This window comes from Solanum dulcamara, chromosome 3 (genome assembly GCF_947179165.1).
Source record: "Solanum dulcamara chromosome 3, daSolDulc1.2, whole genome shotgun sequence".
NCBI classification, from domain to species: Eukaryota; Viridiplantae; Streptophyta; class Magnoliopsida; order Solanales; family Solanaceae; genus Solanum; species Solanum dulcamara.
Window position 1 is genome coordinate 63,032,410 of NC_077239.1, and position 14,728 is coordinate 63,047,137.

The 14,728-nt window shown below is 30.5% G+C and overlaps 1 protein-coding gene across 1 annotated transcript; it reads right to left on the reverse strand.

Annotated features, from left to right (window-relative positions):
* Positions 1-682: 682 nt before the first annotated feature.
* On the reverse strand, positions 683-4,292 carry LOC129882680 (putative kinase-like protein TMKL1). Its single transcript, XM_055957084.1, has 2 exons — positions 2,708-4,292; positions 683-1,511 (listed from the first exon to the last, which is right to left on the reverse strand). Exons 1-2 carry the CDS (start codon positions 4,080-4,082, stop codon positions 874-876), a joined length of 2,013 nt encoding a protein of 670 aa, XP_055813059.1. The 5' UTR covers positions 4,083-4,292; the 3' UTR covers positions 683-873.
* Between the last annotated feature and the right edge of the window lie 10,436 nt (positions 4,293-14,728).

Genomic DNA, 14,728 nt, shown 5'->3' on the forward strand with positions numbered 1-14,728 from the left:
ATTGAAGGTTATTCCCTTGATCGTGTGATTATATTACTTAATAACATCTCAAATACACTTGAATAAATAAAATCAAAAAAAATAAAATGTACAATGTCAAAAACTCACAAAAAGACACAACACATGTCAATTTTTTAAACCATATTACAAGCCCAAATATGAAATAATATAATGTAAACATTGAAAGTTATAAACTAATTTAAATACTTACAAAGAATAGCATAATAAATATTTCTGTGTATAAAAAAGTTAAAATTATATATGTATTATAAAAAAAAAAAAGATTTGACTTTTTTTTCTATTAATATCAAACCAAACCAACAATGATTGGTTTATTTTTTTCAACGCCAAACCAATCAAACCAAACCACAAGTCGATTTTTTTTTTTGTTGATTTGACTTGATTCGTTGGTTCAGTTTGACTTGTACACCCCCTACCTGTGGCCCAGTGCTGTCAATGAATCCAATTGTGTTGGGCTTCAATAACTTTTGGTGGTTTCCATACAAGCTTAAATGCTCTGTTATATGTTTACCCTGCTTACCAGACCTCTTAACCATTTCATAGAAATGGTGCAGAAAATAAAATTCTTTTTGACCCCACACAAACACTTACAGGCTACAGCACATTGAAGTTCCTTTTGCACAACATCTTATAGAAGGTGGGCTAATGCAGGGACGAATTGAAAAAAAAGCACACTGTAATATCCATTTTGATGCCCAATGTGACACATTGTCTATTGTCAGTTTATCTATGATAAGATATAGTAAATAGTTGAAATAGTAAGAAAGCTATAACCATTTATGCCTCTTTCCTTTAGGAGGAAAAACAGGCATAATATGAAACAATATTCGTTACTAAAGTCACAACATGAGCTTAAAAGGGAGTACCACTTCCACTCCTAGTTTCAGCAGGGCTGTACAAAGCAGACCGGTTTCTAGGTCTGTTCTCTTCTAACTGCCTTACTACTTCATCCATCGACGGTCTAACAGTAGCAACAGGAGCACAACAACCCATTGCAAGTCTCAGAGCCTGTACCAAACCTTCTTCCATTGGATTCCTAATTCCCTTCAAAAGCTCCATGTCAAATACCTCCATTGTCGTTTCTTCTAGAACTGCCACTTTAACTAGTGCAGGCAAATCAACATTGTCCCCATTTCTACCATTCTTTCCAGGTTTCTTTCCTAGAAGAATCTCCAGCAGTAGGATACCAAAAGCATAAACATCACTTCTCGAATTGCACTTCTTCATCCTTTGCAGCTCTGGTGCCTTGTAACCTTCAGCTTTTGCAACTGATACAATTTCATCAGCTACAGCTGGGATCATTATTTTGTCAAGTCCGAATTCAGTAAGCCTGGCAACAAAGAATTCATCGACAAGAACATTCTTTGACCTAACATTCCCGTGGGTAATGGGTGTTTCTAGACCATGAAGGTGTGCTAGTCCTCTGGCTATGCCCAATGCTATTTTGTGTCTTCTAGCCCAATTCAACACCGGCTTCCCAACTCTTGATTCTGTAGACAATCAGGAAATAAAATAATCAAATTCACTCATCCTTTAATGTTTATCATTTACAGTAAACAAAGAGCCACAAGAATTGCCACCACATTTGGTTTGGGAGTCAAATGGTGCAATTAATAATTATCCAAATTAACTGACTGTACGAGCATTGCCTAGAGCCAAAAGCAACAAATTGGTTTCACTACTAAAATAGTTACACTAAGTTCCTCGAGAATGGAAGATTAATGGAACAAAGTAATTGAACATGCCGTAACCTCTACCTTCCTTTACATCGATTTCACAAAATTTGTTCCTATACCTGATCAGCATTCTTTAAGACAGAATAACAGTGCGAATCCTGCAGAGCTATTAAAGGTTGAAAAAACAAGGAGTTAAAAGTTTCTGGGGTTCCAACATTTTATTTGTACAAACTACTCTCAATGACTGAACTACTGCTAAATTAGCAGTACAGGAATAAGGAACTTAAAACAAGCAGAGAATCATTAGATTGCTAAAGGAATTACAGAAGCTTACTACACCAAGCTCAAATGCTTGGAAATGAACTGTCATCAGTTGATCTAGGACCACACAGTTCTTTAAAGCAAAATTACAAATGAATGGTTGACCAATGCATCTTATAGTTACATTCTTTTTTTTTCATTTTCTTGGATGAGTAAGTATGTATGATAGGGATAGTGTTTCTCTGTTGACCAAATAGGTATACATACGGTAGTTTGTGTAGTGGAAGATGATGCATAGGAGAGGATACAGGTTGCATTAACTTAACTTGGCGAAAAGGATATAGGTCAGAATAAATGGAACATTCTCTATATAAATGTAGCGTAATATCTCTATATTGTGCATTCAGCATTCGATTACTAATTCAGTTTTTCTTAAGATGCTAAGTTTCAGTTACATTTATATTTTTCAGGGCTGTTGTAAATGATCTATTTATGCACTAGTACTTCAATAACAACCCCACCTTGTGAAAAGGCTACAACTTGTAGTCCACATGTCTCAGTCTCTCAAGCAAAATATGAAAGCTGCTGAAAACGAGCCTAAGAACTATTGTTACTTCCCTATGAGGCAATGCTTAATACAATAACTTCAACGGACGAGTGCGTAGAACCACCATAACTTAGCTTGCATTGATTTTCATTAGTAAAACTTAAAAGAGCAAATATGAAAACATAAAGAAGATAGAATTTACCATGTAAAAGTTCATGAAGATTTCTGTTTGGGAGATAATCATAAATGAGAAGCTTCTCTCCTCTCTTCCCTTGATAGAAGGCTCTCAAAGGAATTAAATTCTCGTGTCGAACTCTTCCCAGCTGTCTAATCACAATTAAACATGTACTTCCATCCTTACAACTGCCTTCTCTCAACAACCTCAAAGCTATGGTTCCACCATCAGCTAATTTTGCCTTATAAATAGTCCCATAACTAGTCTTCTCCATGACTTGCCCCGTTGCATTCAGCACATCCTCCAGAGTCAGATGCTCACCTCCCTGAAACAAGATGAGCTTCCCCTCACCACAACCAGCTTCCTCATCCTCAACTTCCTCGAATTCCTCCTCTTCTTCATCGCCATGTTTCTTCTTTTTACCTTGAAAATATCCAATCAATAGTGATGCCACAACCACTAATGCAGTCATCAGACCAATAACAATACCAGCAATTGCACCAGGACTCAAGCCAGAGCTTCCACTACAAGGCCCCAAAGGATGTCCACAAAGAGTAGGATTATTTCCCTCAAAGACATCCATTCCAAACTTCGATTCCCCAAAATTTGGCAACACCCCACTAAAATTATTGTGTGAGAGATTCAATTTTTCCAGCTTTAGTGCAGCTAATGTCTCAGGGACAGAGCCAGAAAAATTGTTATCCCCCAAATCAAGCTCTTTAAGACCATTAAACCTAGTTATGAACAATGGAAAATCCCCAGAAAACATGTTTTGCCCAAAATCAAGAAACTGCAATTTTTTGCAAGTAGCATCAGGCAATGCAGGGTTAGGAAGAGAACCGGACAAAGAATTACCATGAATCTTGAGAGAAACCATCCTGTCACATAGATTCCATATTGAAGTTGGAAGTGTCCCACTAAGGGCATTGCCACTCAACTCAATATCAGAAAGAGAAGAGCTGTAGCCAAGTTCAAGAGGGATGGTCCCATGTAGTGCATTCACACCAAGATAGAGACTTTGTAGTGTAGAAAGCTCACCAAGCTCCCTGGGGAGTGTTCCAGAGAGATTAGCTGATGGCAACTGTAGAGACACAAGATGCAAAGATGGGTTCCTGTAAAGAGAAAGACTTGTCCATTGAGGTGAAGAGAGGTCACTACAAAGCAAAGAAGTGCCATTTGTGAAAACCCATTTGAGACCTCGCCATTGACAGAGAGGAACTGAAGTATTCCATGAAGATAGCAACAAATTATCAGTGTTGCCCTGAAGTGAGGGTTTAATGTTCTGCAACAGAAGCTGAACATCAGATGCAGTAGCAGAAGAAGAAGTGAAGCCATCAGGCCAGCTAGTGAAGGCTATGAAAAAGACTATGTACAAGGAGAGAAGAACCCTATGAAGTGCCATTGAATGAAAGAGAGGAAAAAGAGGAAATGTGATAAGTATAGGAAGGGGAGGACTTCTTTCTTGGGGGTTTTCTTTTTGGGAAAGCTGACACTTTGTTGACTACCCCCAGAACAAAGCTCTTTAGTCCAAAAATTCACACTTTCGATTTAATTATACATGAGTTAGCTCCTTCTCTTTAATTATGATGATTACCCTCTGACTCCACCTTCCTTCTTTTTCTTTTTTGAAAAGAAAAAAAAAAACCTATAGTACTGTATTTTTGCTCATAACTCGACTAATTATACAAATGTTAGGTGAACTCATTCATTAAAATTAGAGTACATTGACTCATACTAAATGCTATAACTATGATTCAAACATGTTATTTATATGTTTCAACATATCAACTGTTCTTTTACTCCACCATATTAGAGCTTTGTAATATAAGAAGATGAAAACCATAATATATTAGTAAAATTTCATAAGTAATATTTGAAAAAAATGGAGCGTATGCACATTTACGAAATAATTTCGGTTATTTGGGATGCGTAGAACTTTTGACCAAGCTTGTGGGAGAAAAAAATGTAATATATATATATATGCTTATTTCTTTTTAAAAAACAAAGTTTTCGGTCAAAAATTTGAAGGAAATAAGTGTTTATGTGGATTAGCATAAACTGTTGTCCATAGGCTAAAAAAAATAATTTTTTGAAAAGAACTTTTGAGAAAAAATATTATACTTTTAAAGTTTGGCAAGACAGTAATTATTGCTCATAACTTATAAGTGTTTTGAAAATTTATTAATCAAACAAACTATTAGCTAGCCAAATCACCTTTTTGAAAAATAATGTAGAAATAAATATTTTTTGAAATAATGAGCCCGTTCGGATGAGTTTAAAAAAAATAACTTTTATGTATGAAGTGTTTTTAGAATTTTGAAGTGCTGAAAGTTATTTTTATAAATAAGCAGTTGAGTGTTTGGATAAAAATGCTTATGTTGAAAATAAGTGTTTGAATTTTAGGATTAAAAGAATAAAAAGGATAGTTTGGGAATTTAGTTAAAATATAAGGGATATAAAAGTAATTTTCATGGTCAAACAAAATGGCTTTAAGCACTTAGAAAAAAAAATTAGAAATTCTAACTTTTCATTTTTGACTGACTTTAAGAACTTTATGGTTTAAAGTTAGCATTAAACAAACACGTTCAAAAGCTAAAAAGAAACTTATAAGTTGGTTTGACCAACTTAAAACTACTCCAAACGGGCTCAATTTTAAAACTTTGACCAAATAAACTAGAATAATTTTATTATAAGCATCCTTCCTTGGGATACTAACTGTGATTTAGAAGAGTTGTGATAATGTACCTTAACGGTGAGAAGTGAAGGTTAGTAAACAAAGAGGAGACAAAGTATCCTGTCAATATGTATATGACTTTTTGCATATCAAAAATCGGCACGCTTGTCTTTGGAACTCTTCATTTTTATTCTCTTCTCTTTTTCTTTTTTGGTTGATCTTTCAGAAAGCTTTGGTTTTCTTCCTTTGCTTTTGAGAAATGAGTAGAAGGAGATGATGTTGATATGCTAAACGACAGCTAAATCTCCTCCATTAGGTAAACGAGGTTTCCTCTCAATTTAGGACACACATTTTTTTTTATAGTTAATTTATTATTTAAAAAAATTGATCATATTAATTTTAAAATTATTTATTTTATTCTTAGTAAAATTAAAAATATTTTATAACTTATTTCAGATCAAACTATACTCTGTATTTTATAAATTGAAACGGATGGAGTATTTGATTTTGTGTAAGGCCCACATGTGTCCCAATTCTTTTTCCCGTTTTAAAATTGACCAACAGTGAGATTGGGTAGTGTTTTGTGGGCACAACGGTCTATTTTTGAAATGAAAATGGATTACATATGGGGCCCATGCTGTTGGAGTCATCAATTAAAGGGGAGTGAATTGTCCATCCATTACAACGTAGGAAGCCAAACGGACATCAGAAAAAGGACAAGTGACGCTCGCGTGATTAAAGAAGTTTGCACATAATAATACATATAACTATTATTTTCTTTCTTTATAAAAAAATTGTTTTGTAGATTAGAACATATATTATATATAAAAAAAATATGCATATATTCACTCCGTTCATCTTTATTTGTCCATTATATTAAAAATAGAGAAGCGCTCTAAAATATTCCTCAACTATTTGAATTGGTACAAAACTATTCTTCATCCACCTTTCAGTCCCCAAATACCTCTAACGTCAAACTTCTGGCTTAAAAATACCCTCGATATCTCATATTTGCCCTTATTTTTAACATCTTTCCTAAAGTAAAATCATTAAATATTTATTTATTATGTTACTTAATTTGATTGGTCCAAATTTTAACCCTTTCTCGAATAAATAATAAAAATCACATATGATTCATATTTGACCCGATACGCTTGAAAATAATATTAAAAAATTATTAATTTCATGTTATCTTTCTATTGACTTATTTTAAATCAACCGCAACTTTATTATATAACACAACTCATAACTGGGGATCCAACTAAAACTCATACTCGCCACGTCAGATTGTCCATCGATAAAAAAATTATTATTTTTTATTAATATAATTTTTTCTATCAATTATTCAAGTTTCTTTGTTCATTCCCTTTTTTTAAAAGGAAACTTACATAAATATGCAATATTAAAAAAATATTTACCATCTATATCAATAACATTTTTCTTCACTTGACACTTATAATACAGTTTTAATACATATTACAGAGGACAATTTATAAACCATATATAATACAAATTTTATTCATGGATAATATATTTATCACACACTTTAATACACTTATAATAAATTGTGTCATTTTTTTTTACCAAACAAGCATAATACATTTTAAAATATTTATAATACATTTATATTGCATGCATAATTCACTTTTAATGCATAGCAGAGTTTATCGTAGTATTGTTATATATTGCTATATATGATAATAAATAATAAATATAACTAAAATCAGTAATTATTTATTCAAAAGTACTCATCCAAGTAATTTTTTCTTTTTTTAATCTCTTATTCTTAATTAGGAGATCATGGAATCAAACTTAAAATGAATTTACATGTTCATATTCTTTTAATTTTATAATTATCATGGTAGGTGTGGGAATAGGAGAAAAAGTTATTTTCAGTTTTTAATTTTAAATTTTCGATACACACAAAAGAAAAATGCAGTATACATATATAGTCGCTTAACTAAATCATCTTCCATCGAACTAATTATTTCTATATAATCTCATTGTTATTTTTCTCTTTTTGCTCCCATGTTTTGTCATAAGTTGAAAAAACTAAAATTTAAAATGGTGGACAAAATGCAAGAAGAAAAAAAATGAAAGAGAGAGGGGGGGGGGGGATGGGGGAGGTTTGTGTAGGAAGTAGATGACTAACTTTTTTATTTTTAATCTATTATTGGAACCCAAATTATATTGAGTATTATTTTAACGGATAAGAGTATAAAATGCCCTTAAATTATGGGATTTGGTATAATATTGCCCTTCATTCACCTTATGAGTATGCCCCGTTAGAAGTAAGGGTATTTTTGAGTCAAAATATTGACGTCAAGGGTATTTGGAGGCCAAAAGATGGATGATGGGTAGTTTGTACCAATTGAAATAGTTGAGAGGTATTTTAGACTCTTCTGCGTATTAAAAATAGTTGTCCAACAATATTTGTCTAGTTTAAAAAATTAAGAGATAATTTATCTTTTTGTGTCTATTCACCCTACTATTAAATACTCAATATCTAATACATTTTTAAAAGCATTAATTTTATTATATTCAAAGGATAATATAGTACTCCCTCCATTTTAAAATAATTGAATTATTGGGGTGTTTCACTCTTTAAGAAAAGAATATTAAGACATTAATTAGATATTGCTTTTCATTTTTACCCTTATTAGTTATAGTCTTACTCTTTAGAATGACTATATATTAATTAAAGTTTCTTGCACTCATCACATAAGAAATCTAAATGAAGGATAAAAATGGAAGAATATTCTAAAATTATTCTTGAAGATTGAACAATTAAGTTAATTTAATATATAAAAAATATCTTAACAATTTATTTATTTTGAAATAAAAGAAATAATATTACTCCTATTATTAAATGTTTCTTAAGATATATACTAAGTAAATAATTGACAACTATTGCTGGAGATTGAAAGTACTAAACTTATTAAATTTTCTTGATATAAGTAAACTTTTTAGTAAACATAATAAAGGTAACTCAAAATTTGCTTTAGACGGGCCCAAATTTCAAGAATACTAAATTGGCAATCACATACTCTGTCTAGCGTATTTTTTTTAAAATCTGTTTTACTTATTTTTATTTTTTTATTGAGCTAATTTCATATATGTATCAAAAAGTTATTAGTTTACAAAAAAATATAATCATGTTTCTATTTAAACGAAAAATAGCCAAAACATATCATGAGCTAAACACTAAAGGGCTCAATTCAACCCAACTTCATTAGACCTTTTTTGCTGAACACTACAGGATCCAATTCGGCCAAGACTATTAGGCCTTTTTTGCTTTATTTCCCTTTTTGTTTTTCATTTTTTCTTGTAGTATTGATTTTTTTAAAAAAATAAAAACTATTTTGCTGTTGTTGTTTTTTTTCTGCGTTTTTTTAAATAAAAAATATCCTCTCTTTTTTTTTAAAACTTTATTCATAGAATTTCTTTTCCATCTATCAATATTGTATAAATGGTGTAAAAATATGTATATATATAATATACAAACAATTATGAAGTGTATATGTAATGTATCAATTTTTTATAAATATTATGTAATGTATCAATATTGTACAAATAGTGATGTAGTGTATATGTAATGTATCGATATTGTATAAATAGTTATGTAGTGTATATGTAATATATTGATATTGTATAAATAGTTATGTTGTGTATATAAAATATATCGATATTGTATAAATAGTTATGTAGTGTATATGTAATGTATCGATATTGTATAAATAGTTATGTAGTGTATATGTAATGTATCGATATTGTATAAATAGTTATGTAGTGTATATGTAATGTATCGATATTGTATAAATATTGTATAAACATATATCAATATTGTATAAATAATGTATAAACATGTATCTATGATGTATAAATAATTATGTAATATATTGATATTGTATAAATGTGTATAATCATGTATCGATATTATATTAGTAATTATGTAATATATCAATATTTATTTGACTATCATACATTCTCACCTTAATAAATAAAAGAATAAGTAAAACAATAAAACAACATAATATTCATTTTTTCTACAAAAGAAGTGAAACAATTATAAAAGAATAAAAAAGGAGCAAAAAAATAAATTAAAGCAACAATTTCTTTTTTAAAATAAAAATATTTTTTTAAAAAAAAATAAGAAAGCACAGCAGAGTGGCCATTGGCCATTTTTTTTGGTAAAACAAAAAGGCATGACTATTTTTTTTTAAAACAAAAGGGCCGAATGATGACTGGGTGTAATTTGTCCTTTTTTATTTGATACTTCATTTCAATCTTGTTTCACTTAATATATCTTTCAACCATATTTTTTATGTATCATTTAAATATAAAATACTATTTTTATGCTTTCATTAGTTTTATTTATACTCTTTAATTGCAGTTTTGCACTTTAAAATCAACAGACATATGCTAATTTTTTTTTAAAAAAAAAAATTGACATTCCTCCATTGATTTTTTTTAAAAAAAATAATGTTTTCCTTTTTTATAGTTTCTACACTTTTTAGCAAAAAATAACCTACAGATATGCGTCGGTTTTCTTTGTTGAAAAAGAATTATGACTACCCAATGGAGTCCGTCAGTTTTTAGCATTTTTAGTAGTGTTATTAACAATGAATCAGAATCTTTTTACTGTCTTTATTGAAGGTGGATTTTTTTACTCGTATGAAGCCTAATTTTAAAAATAGAAAATAGCCCAGGTGGAATGAAAAAATAAAAATAAAATACCTGACATTATTTTATTGGAGGTTTTATAAATATTATTTTTTTATCAACATGCTTAATAATTTGCTCAAGATAATAAAGACAAGAAATTAAAGATATTTTCAAATTTTAAAATAAGTGTCAAGAACTCTAATTGATCTTAGTATTCAGATACTAAGAATTAAAGTTAATTTAAATATTAATAGAATCAATTAAAGAACTTAGATCAAGAAGTGATCTACTTTTTTGGGAGAAAGAACACTTATACCCCAAAAGGAAAAATATTTACCCTTAAATGCCCCATTACTTTCATACCCCTTTTTGATCTTAAAATGTCATAAATTTATTTTAAAATTCATGACGTCAGCGCCATCCTATATGATATCGATAGAGTATTAATATACTGATCGGGTATCACAGAGGATTAAACTCATTCCAATATGATACCGATATGGTATTAATATACCAACGGAGTATCACAAATAATATATTTTCTACTAATTTAGAGTTTAATAAATAAGATTGTGACTCTAATAATTTTTTCTTAATTGTTTTATTTTTTATTTCTTAAAAAAAGAGCCAAATACTATATAATACAGATATGATATCAATATATCAATAGAGTATCACAAAGAATTAAGCTCAGTTTTATATAATACCGAAATAGTATCAATATACTGATGGAGTGTCGCAGAGGATTAATTCATTGCAACAATGATGATGTCATGTTGACGTCATGTGCGGAATAAGAAAGGAGAAGTGGGGTAAGAGGATAATAGTTTAGTCATGGGTCCATTAAGGATGAATCATTTGAGTTGGGTCCAATTTACGTAAATAATTTTACAATTGAGTCTATTTGATGTAGTTTTTTTCTTTTTTTTTAACTGAAGGACCCAAAATGGGTCAAATTTAATAAAAAATCTAATCCAACACGGTTGGCAGTAGGGGTGCTTATCGGGTGGATCGGACGGATTATAATGCTTAACGGTTTGACTTAACGGTTATCGGCTTTTAAAAGTACTAATCCACTAGCCAATCTATAAGATATCGATTGGATTGGTATCGGATTAGCAATTATCGAACAGTTATCGAGTGGTGTATCGATGATATGGTAACATGTAAAATTTCTGCTACTTACTTCAATTCCCCTTCACACCAAACATGCACAATGTAATTTAGGTAAGCAAATAATCAATATGTCATATGTGAAGTTGTGAACAGATTAACAACAATATACAGGCCTACAGATCAGCCACCATGGTCCATGGCAGTCCAGATTCAAGAAGAGTTCACAGTTGACACTACACACAACTTGACAGTTAACACTACACTGAGATTAATGCACTCTTGCTCCTGAAGTGGTGCAAAAGATCATTATCTATTGGAAATTTTCATTAGAAATGTATTGAAGACATCTTAAGTCATAAAACCACTAACATATAAAAGCAACCGCAACTCCATTACTGATCAAAATCAACTTAAACAGCTTTCTGCTCGTCTTTCTTTTCTTGTGGAAGCACATTCTTCTCCAGTTCTCCTGCATTCAATAAATGAATATAAATCATATTAAATCAAACAATTGAACAGGAGGGGAAACAAAGATGAAATATTTGAGCCCTTATTGACGATCACTAACTAAAATAGAAGAACAAAGGAGATAGCTAAACAAGAAGCACTTTAATTAATTTAAACTACTGCATTCAAGGAGTAGCTAAACAACAGACATGGTATTCAAATATTTAAACAAAGATACCATTTGAATGTATACAAGTCCCAACATAATTGTTGAGTTTACATTTTAAAATAACTACCAGCCATTACTTCAATGAAATATAGTTACGATTACTAAAAAGGAGAAGACGGGAGAAAACATAAAGGAGACTAGACTTGAGCCAAATGCAGCACTAATATGAACATCAAATCAAGCTTTACAAAAGCAGAAAGCTAAAGAAAAAACAAGAAAATTGGGTTCAACTAATCAACATGAACTAACATAACAAGAATCCCAAAATGAGAGGGAAAAGATTAGAACTGTTGCAAAATCTTTTCATGTTTGAGAAAAAGAGAAAGAATGTTTCAGAGAAAAAGATTAGGGATTAGAAGAAGATCTGCTTAGGGAATACGAACCATAGAAGATAGAACCTCATCTTGTGGAGATGAAAAACATCACCGCAATCCGACAATTTCTTCGTTTCTCTTCATAGCAGCTAGAAACAATTCTTAGTTCAGAAAGCTGCATGAACTATGGAGTAGCTATATCCGAGACAAGGCGGCGCAAAATGAGAATTTGAGAGAGAGACTGAGACAGAGGTGGAAGTAGTCACAAATTCGCTAAACCTAAAGTCTAAAGAGGGGCCGAACTGCTGAAGTAAGTCTTTGTAGAACTCTGTAGAAGAGTTGAAGACTTGAAGTAGCCAAGTAGGGCTTCTAGTAGAAATGGGCCTGCCTATTTAATTAAATTGGTTTGGCCTGTTTAATTAAATGGGCTTGGCCCTTATTTTAGGTTTACAAATAAAAATTATCAATGTTATACATATTTTATATGTTTAGGGATAAAATATATTAAAATATAATAAATTCTTAACGGATTAACGGTTTACCCAATAACAAAATTGAGTAATCCGTCCCCCACGTCGATAAGCCGTTAATTATAAAATTTAAATTTATTCCCCACCCGCTAATCCGATAACCCAATACCAATAAGTCAATAAGTCAATTTTGCGATTGGGTTATCGATAGCGGACGATTTTGAACAGCCCTAGTTGGCAGGCCAACACTGTCTAGCCCAAAGAAAAAAACAAAGGAATTTTTACTTAACTAATATAATTTACTTAGTTAATTACGCTTATTAATGTTACTTTAAAATTATTATCGTCTATGACATAACTTTAGCTTTAATAGCTGTAATAGGCTTTTTGCATTAATAGTATCTGTACTTGGTACATTTAATAATCTCTCTCCTTTTCTCTCTGTTCTGCGTCATTTTCTCTTCTTTTTTTCTCTCACTTTCTGCGTCCCTTCCTCTTCCTCTTTTGGTCCTTTATTTTTCTTTCACTTTCTACTTCTTTTAAAAATAATAATTAGTTATTTTAATTTAAAACTAATTTAAATAGTATCAAAATATTTTAAATTCACACATAATACTTATAATATATTGAATTCAAAATCTATTATAATTAATTTTTATTTTTTTCTCTTATTAATGAAATATATTACTGTATTAAAAATATTTTAATTATTTATTCAGCACATATATTGAAACATGCCTATAATATGTATAATATATCGAATTCAAAAAGTATTACAATTCGAATTCAATATTATGCATTGTTATGAATTCGATTGTTCTTATTTCAACAAATATAATACATTTCTAACAAAGTAAATTAGTTTGAATAGTACTGGAATATTTAAAATTCACACATAATACTTATAATATATTTGTATTAAAAGTATTTTAGTTATTTATTCACCACGTGCATTGCAAACATGCCTATAATATGTATAGTATATTGAATTAAAAAGCTATTATAATTATTTTCAACTTTTTCTCTTATTAAACTATTATAATTATTTCTAATTTTTTCTCTTATTAACGGTGCTAAAATATATTATTATATTATAAATATTTTAGTTATATATTCACCACGTGTATTGAAACATGTCTATAATATAATGTATTGAATTCAAAATCTATTATAATTATTTTTTACTTTTTCTCTTATTAATGAAATATATTATTGTATTAAAAATATTTTTGTTGTGTATTTACCACGTGCATTAAAATATGTTTATAATATGTATAATATATTGAATCCAAAATGTATTACAATTATTGTTTATATTTTTTTTATTAGGTTAGAAATGCATTATATATGTATTTACATAAAAAAATATTTAATTTAAAAAGTTGTAAAATTACCATTTTCATAATATCCAATTCAAAATTAATTTTTAAATTATAATAATTAATTATTATTTTTAAAAGAGGAAAAAAGAGAAAGATAAAGAGAAAAAAAAGGACCAAAACAAAATAGAAGAAGGAGAAAGAGAGATTTGATGTGCAAATTATCTTTGTTAGTCATAGCTCTCTCCAAAAAAGCCCTAAACCCATGCCCCTTCTCTGAAACCTAGACCATGGCCGCCTTGGCCGCCGGCCAACCAACACCGGCGGATACTCCGCCGATTCAGAACCTTCTACACTTCCCTCTCCTCACTCAAACACCCCACAATACTCAACCAGCTCTTTCATCCACTGACTCTTCCCCAAACTATGCTCAGATACTTACGCATGGAACCTCTCCTAAAGCCAAAAGTCATCCCATACCAAGGAAGGAGGTATCGTACCTTGAGGGTACTCCGGTGGTGCGCTGGACAACTTCAGAAGTATCAAGAATGGAGCAGATGGAAAATCTACAAAATGCTATAGTGGGTAAGTTTTCTTATGGATGGCCGGAGTTGCAAGAGTTGAGAACAATCATCCCTCAACAGTGTGGAGTGAAGGGAAAGTGTGATATCGGCCTATTGAGAGATAGACACTTACTGATAAGATTTTCTCTAATGGAGGATTTCATCAATATGTCCTCGAAGGGTGCCTACTGGTTGAAATCTAAGAATGGTGCTACATATCAAATGAGGCCATTAATTTATACTTCTACCTT

Coding starts and splice junctions, on each gene's coding strand:
- LOC129882680 (XM_055957084.1), bottom strand. CDS start 4,082: ATGGCACTTCATAGGGTTCTTCTCTCCTTGTACATAGTCTTTTTCATA. Junction 1,512..2,707: donor TCTTCATGAACTTTTACATG/GTAAATTCTATC, acceptor GATTGTCTACAG/AATCAAGAGTTGGGAAGCCG.